The following is a 6,174-nucleotide window of genomic DNA, read 5'->3' as shown; positions in this document are numbered from 1 at the left end:
CTCTCCCACCTCCCCAGCCCCCTCCGCCCGACTCCGCCAGCACTGCCAGGAGCGGTCACTGGGCGACGGCCTGGAGGTGGCTTCTGCCTCGCCAGCGTCCGGAGACTCGCGCGCCTGGCCCTTTCCCAGTCTTGCCGCGTACAGTCCAAGAAGGAAGAGCCCGAGGCTGCGCTCCTAGTCGGGCTGGGGGGACCCGCTGTCCCGCCCACAAATCCCAAAAGCGGGCAGGGGCAGAGGGAGTGCTCACTCGCAAGAGCGAAGAGCTGGAGCCCCGGGAAGGGAAGTCCTGGAAAGCCGTCAGGAAGTCCGGAGGAGCGCGGGGCTGCGAAGGCGGCGCAGGTCCCCTAGACCGACCCAGCAGTCCTGCCCCATCCCCCGCAGTCACCCCTGCTTGCGGGTGGGGACGGTGGAAACTAGGAGCCGTGCCCGGAACCCGGCACTTGGCGGGGCGCCCGGGAGTGGGTCCCCCGTCGCGCACGTCCCGGGGAAGGCGGACCGCAACATCCCCCCACGCAGCGTCCCCTTCCCACTTTACCTGCGGCGGCGGCCTGGCGCGGCGAGCGCACCTGAGGAGTGGCCTGCCCGACCCGGCCGGGCGGGGCGGCGTCCCGACCACTTAAAAGTTACAAAGTGAAACTCCGGCGCCTCCTGCACATGCGCAGACCCGCGTCCACCGCTTGCCCAATTTGGAGCCTTCCCCCGCCCCGGCGCTGGCCGCGGCGCTGCTGCTGCCGACTGCGCTTCGGGCTGTGCCCTCTCGGCGGTTTTCCGCCCCGGCCTGGCTCCGGGTCGCTGCTCCGTCCGCCCGGCTCCTCCCGGCGGACTGCAAGCCCCGGCCTGGCCCGCGCGCGTCCCGGGGCCGCGGAGGACGCTGCCGGGGCTAACTCTTCAGCCGCCCGGCACGTCCCTGCTCCCGGACACGCTGGGGGGACCCGGGCCAAGCGCAGGGTAGTTGCGGCGTGGGGACCCGCGGGGAGAGCATCTGCAAACGTTCATGACTGCGCTTTGAATTTCCCCGACGAGCTCTTAGGCCCTCCCTGGGGAGTCGGGGAGCCGAGGTGGGAGGATGGGGAGCTCAGCCGAACTCAGAGCACACCTCGGCTCCGGGCAGTCTGGGGTCACCCGGAGCCCCCAGTAAGGGGCTGCGATCGTGAAAGTCCTGAGTCTCCGTTCGGCCCCAAACGGAGGTCGCAGCATTTCCGGCGCTCTCCCAGGGACCCAGCTACTGCCCAAGCCGGGCGGCCAGAAGGGCACGAACTCCAGCCCAGCTCGCTGAGGGCGGCGAGTCTCCCGGCTGGTAGCCAGGTGTTTCCAGTGAGCCAGTGGCCTCCGCAACTGAACTGCAAGCTCGCGAAGGGCAGGACGCAAGGCAGGGTTCAAGGAGGACTGCTCGCCTAGCGAAGCTGGAGAGCACAGACCGCCTGCCGCGGCAAACTGTCCCCCTCCGCAGACCTCGGTTTTCCCATCTGTGAAATGAGCGCTTGAACCAAAGCTTCCTTTCCAGCACTCTCTCCGAGTTCTGAACAGCTCCTCGCCCCCTACATGGACACCTTTGCAGGTTCTCTGACCTCTCTTCCATTTCTGGGCTTTTATCTTTTACTGTAACGATAAAAATATCCTCCTTACCTCCCTGGCCCTGATTCTAGCACCAGCCTGTCCAGGGCTGGGGATGGGTTTCTCTTCCTGCCTCTTTCGGTTCTTCTCTGTCCCCTCTGGCTTCCTCCTTCTCTCCCGCTAAGCCTCTGGCCACTAGTTACTTCCCAGAGCTTTTCCTCTGCCCTATCCCTCCACAGCTGTGCCATCTCCCCTTCCCTGCTCTGTCACCTCCTGCTGCCAAAGGCCCCGCCCCTGAGCTCCACAGGGTCCTGGTGTGGCCCCCTGGACTTCCCCTGGGCTCTTCGGACTGACCCTGTCCAGTCTTCTTCCCACTCCCCACTCCCCCACCTGCTGGTCCCCATCCCTTCCCTGCCTCAATTAGTGGTGCTGCCACCTGCCTGGACTGTGCTGTGGGTCCAGGGAAGTGCAAGGTTCTGGGCCCAGTAATTAGAATGATGGAGCCACTGGAGAGAGAGAGAGAGAGAGAGAGAGAGAGAGAGAGATGATTTCAGAGAGGGAAATGGTTTCTAAATTTGTTCTTCAGTAAGTTAAGATTATTTCAAAATCGACAGAAGGCTTCGATGGATCAGAATGTGAGTTGATACAGCCATAGTCCTTGTTATGTCGACATGTGGACTGCTTGTAAAATCACTCTTAAATCTCCAGTAAAAGTATGGAAGCCAGGGCTTGTTCCTATTTCATAGAGAAGGAAATGAAGGTTCAGAGGATATCAAATTAACAGCTAATAAGAGCTGTGCACGCTGACAAAGAACCCAAGATGTCCATGTTCCAGGACAAGATCCTGCATCAAGGTCACAGCTTAAAAGCCCCTGTAATCTTTGCATCCTAAAATGTTATAGCCAACACTGAACATTTGCTCCCTTTGTTCGCCCAAAATCTAAAGGAGTGACCCACATTCTTGTATCAATGATGATTTTGATAACAGGTTTTTTTTGTTATTTTGATACAGGTAGAAATAAACTAAGGCCTAATCACTATGTCCAGAAAAGTCAAAATTTCAACAACAATAACAACACAAAGATAAATCTGAGAGGAGAGGCACCACAGATACAAGAATCTGAGTGCATTTCAACACTAACTACCTGTATTACTTAACCAAGACCTTCACCAAGTCTTGGCCAAGTCAAGCTCTTTCCTTTGTTTTACAATCAGGTTGACATAATCCCTGTGGAACTTTCTGCTTCCTCAATTTTCAGAGCTTTGGTTAAAATAGAAAATTACAAAATTACAGAATAAAATGTGTTTTAATCATGTCTTGCAAAGCCCTTGTTATCTGGGGTGAGAATGTAAACCCACACTTGACTCAGGTCTTAGGCCCAGAGTAGTGGCTAGAGTTCATTCCAGATCCAGTGACAGGACAAGGAAACAATGACAAGTTGGGGTTTCTACCCTTAGGTTACAGTTTCTCCACATCTAAGTGCTTAGGATATAGTGCAAGGAATAATATGAACAGAGAAGACTGAGCAAGGGCTACCCAGGGGCCGCGGAGTCTCACTCTTTGGAAGGAAAAATTAGGTGAGCTAACTTGTCAGAGGAAGCAAATTCAAGATGAGTGGAGAGCAGAGAGCATATGCGCATCAGGCGTTCAGTGGTCCTCAGCTCTCCTGGGTCCCGTAGAACACTTAAGACACTCACAGAAGTCAAATCCCTCAGTGGCTGCACCAGGCGCCTACGGCTCAAGCCTCCTTGGCATGGGCGCCCCATCCGAGGCACAGCTGCACTTCTGCACCCTCATGTTGGGCAGGCTGACCACCTGGGGCCTGGTCCTGCCTCCCTCTTGGATGCTGACGATCACGGGCAGCGAGGCCATCTCCGACGCGATGCACTGCCGTGGCCCCAGAAACGGCCACTTGGAGGTCAGGGGATCCGGGGGCTGCTGGCAGGTGCCCACACACTCGTAGGCCAGGAAGCCCGGGGGCTCCAGGACCCAGTTCTCCGCCCACTTCATCCCCTGCAGGTCAATGTACATCTCCTGGCGACAGCAGCGGGTGCCCTTGGTCACTGGCGCCTCAGAATCACAATCACCCTGAGCTCTGTGTGGGCAAGGACAAGGTCAGAGGTCAGCTGGGAGCGCTGAGATCAGGGGCATCTGGGAGGGAGATTTATGATCTATCTCTCATTATGTTCAAAAAGCTGGATGTTTGTGATAGGGGATGAATGAATAAACATATACGAAACATAAATAATAAAGTGGCTACTGTTTATTAAAGGTCTCCCAATACTCCAGACACTGAACCAGGTATTTCACACGTGTTATCTCGGGTGATCTCGGCATTTCATCCTCACATGACCCTTCAGGGAGGTTCCAACGGTATCTCTGTTCCACCTGAGGACACCAAAACCCAAAGCTGTTCGGGGACACACCAAAGGACTGGCAACCAGTAGGAGGCAGAGCTAGATGGAAGCCAGGCTGTCTGACTCTGATGGCCTGTTCTTAGCCACTGTCCTATCCAGCCCCTTTCCGCTCCAGGGAGCTAACTTGTCCCATGAAAAGAGAATCACCAAGGCAGGAAGAAAGCTGTTCACCTTTAGTAACAGCTAAAGCTAATATTTTTCAAAGACTTAATAGTGGAGAAAGGTAAAGTGAATGAACATAGATGATTGTGATAAAGTGTATGATTCCATGACAACATGAAAATCCATTGAAAATATCAGAAGGTGTTTTTCAATAAAATATTTGCATAATAAGATTTCTACCATTAGAAACTGACATGTAGTGGGGAAGCAGTCTTCTCCTGGGGCGGCTGGCACTGCCTGCCAGACTCCGGAGACATGGGTCTGGACCACCCAGTCCACTCCTGCCCCACCGGCCCAGCGCGGAGCCTACCCGTAGTCCTCGAGGTCCAGGGCGTGCAGCTCCAGCTGGGGCTCCCCATGCCCGGCACCCGGCGTCCCCTGCCAGGCGAAGCGCACCAGCTTGTGGGCGCTGGAGGGCTGCGGGCCCGGGTGCTCCCTCTGCACCGACACCTGCAGCAGCAGCGGCTGCCGGGGCCGGCCCAGCTGCTGCCAGAAGTTCACGGCCTCGGTCACGTCGAAGGTCTTCCAGCCGCTCTCGTGGAGGGACACCAGCCTGAGACAGGACGCGGAGACAGAGCGCGCGTGAGGGGCGGGGACTGGGACGGACTGTCCTGAGGGCCCGCCCCGCCCTCCCACACCCCACCCCTGGCTGGGCCCAGCCACTCCCTCTCCTCTCCCCGCTACTGCACACACTAACCGCGACCCCCCACCTGGAGTCGATGAGGGAGGTGCGGTTGGAGCCATCGTCGCGGACGCGCAGCCACTCGATGGTGACCAGGGCCCGGGTGCTGCGCGGGGACAGCCTGTGCAGCGCGGCCTTGGGGACGGGCTCCTGGAAGAGCCGCAGCACGGCCTGCACCAGCTCGCTGTTGGGCGGCAGCCGCTGCTCCATGCCGAACACCAGCAGGTGCCTGTCGGCCTCGGACACCAGGAACCTGCCGGCCACCTCTGGGGACACCAGCAGGGTCAGCGGGGCCTCTCCGAACACCAGGGGACCTCTGAGAGTGGTGGGGCCACTGAGGTGGCAGCCAGGCCAGGAGAGACTGGCCCCTGTTAAAATCCCCCTTGGGTCTCGCTGTGGGTGCTGAGGAGGTGGCGCCCAGCCCCAGGGAGGTGAGAGGCTGCAATGGGATGCGGCCCCGTTGCATCCCTGACAGCCGAATATTAATCAGGTGTTGAACTTTATGCTTTCTAGCCGCAGTGACTGACTTCAACGATCGCAATGCTGGGAGACAGGTAGGACATAGTCATACCCCTGCTCTAGACGAGCACACGGTTGAGAGAGGATTTGAAAGCCATTTGCTGAAGGTGGGGCTCAGACCACAGTGGCCATGTGGAAACAGCCCCGGGAAGTGCTGACTGCACCGCAGCACTCCTAGGTCCTGCCAGGCCGGCCTCCCCCTCCTCTGCTCTCTCCCCTCTGCCCTGCTCTTTTCCCATGCCTTGGCCCCTCCCACCGCCCCTTGGACCCAAGGAGCCCACCACGGACTTCCCAGGACCGGGTGCAGCGGGCAGGGAGGGCCTCACCTCGGAAGTTCTGGCTGAACCTCTTCCCGCGGGAGCGGTCCCCGTGGCTGCGCTGCAGCAGGGCCACGTATTGGGCCCTCACGTGGGCAGGGATGGCCAGCCGCTCCACGTTGGCCCTGTCCAGGACGGGCGCCTCGCGGAGGTGCAGCCGCTGCAGCAGGCTGCCCAGGAGCTGCTCCTCGGTCACGGCCGCCCCGGGGCCAGCCAGGGGCAGCACCCAGAGTGCCCAGCAGAGCCACAGGGGGCACATGGCAGTGAAGAGCAGGGTGGGTGTGTCCCCTGAGGAGGCTCCAGGAGGGTGTCAGGCCCAGCTGGGTGTGCTGAGAGCCAGGGCTGGGCCAGCTTTATAGCAGGCCCTGGGCTGGCCTGGGGGTGGGAGGGGGCAGGGAGGGAGGTCACACCCCTCGGACCTCCTGGAAGCTCAGCAGCCAGACAGGTCCCTGAGCCCTGAGGAGGGGGCTGTCTAGAAAGGGCAGGGCCGTTGGGACTGTGGACAGCTGGCTACTGCTGTCT

At 59.2% G+C, this 6,174-nt stretch overlaps 2 protein-coding genes across 3 annotated transcripts in view; both read right to left on the bottom strand.

Annotated features, from left to right (window-relative positions):
- The window catches only part of TMEM63A (transmembrane protein 63A), a 51,600-nt gene extending 51,000 nt beyond the window's left edge, over nt 1-600 (bottom strand). The window contains exon 1 of the mRNA XM_012644346.1: nt 536-600. The gene's annotated coding sequence lies outside the window, so the exon portion shown is untranslated. The remainder of the gene's footprint in view (nt 1-535) is intronic.
- Nucleotides 601-3,265: 2,665 nt separating this feature from the next.
- LOC105810406 (left-right determination factor 2) lies at nt 3,266-6,007 on the bottom strand. Of its 2 annotated transcripts, XM_012644398.1 has the most exons (5): nt 5,662-6,007; nt 5,054-5,082; nt 4,845-4,951; nt 4,445-4,687; nt 3,266-3,650 (listed from the first exon to the last, which is right to left on the bottom strand). In XM_012644398.1, the coding sequence occupies exons 1-5, from the start codon at nt 5,909-5,911 to the stop codon at nt 3,287-3,289; spliced, it is 993 nt and encodes a 330-aa protein (XP_012499852.1). In that variant the 5' UTR covers nt 5,912-6,007; the 3' UTR covers nt 3,266-3,286. The 2 variants fall into 2 exon arrangements, with proteins under 2 accessions (XP_012499852.1, XP_012499850.1); XM_012644396.1 differs by having other exon boundaries at nt 3,287-3,650; nt 4,845-5,082; nt 5,662-5,911.
- Between the last annotated feature and the right edge of the window lie 167 nt (nt 6,008-6,174).

The sequence above is a fragment of the Propithecus coquereli genome, unplaced genomic scaffold, assembly GCF_000956105.1.
Source record: "Propithecus coquereli isolate 6110/MARCELLA unplaced genomic scaffold, Pcoq_1.0 Scaffold210, whole genome shotgun sequence".
Classification (NCBI taxonomy): domain Eukaryota; kingdom Metazoa; phylum Chordata; class Mammalia; order Primates; family Indriidae; genus Propithecus; species Propithecus coquereli.
This window is presented reverse-complemented; position numbering and strand designations above follow the sequence as displayed.

Bases quoted from the DNA above. Each gene is read 5' to 3' on its own strand.
- LOC105810406 (XM_012644396.1), bottom strand. From the start codon at position 5,911: ATGTGCCCCCTGTGGCTCTGCTGGGCACTCTGGGTGCTGCCCCTGGCT. The intron at 4,688-4,844 runs GTGGGGGGTCGC...GTCCTGTCTCAG, and splicing joins ACCTCCCTCATCGACTCCAG to GCTGGTGTCCCTCCACGAGA. The intron at 3,651-4,444 runs GTAGGCTCCGCG...TTGCCCACACAG, and splicing joins CTGGACCTCGAGGACTACGG to AGCTCAGGGTGATTGTGATT.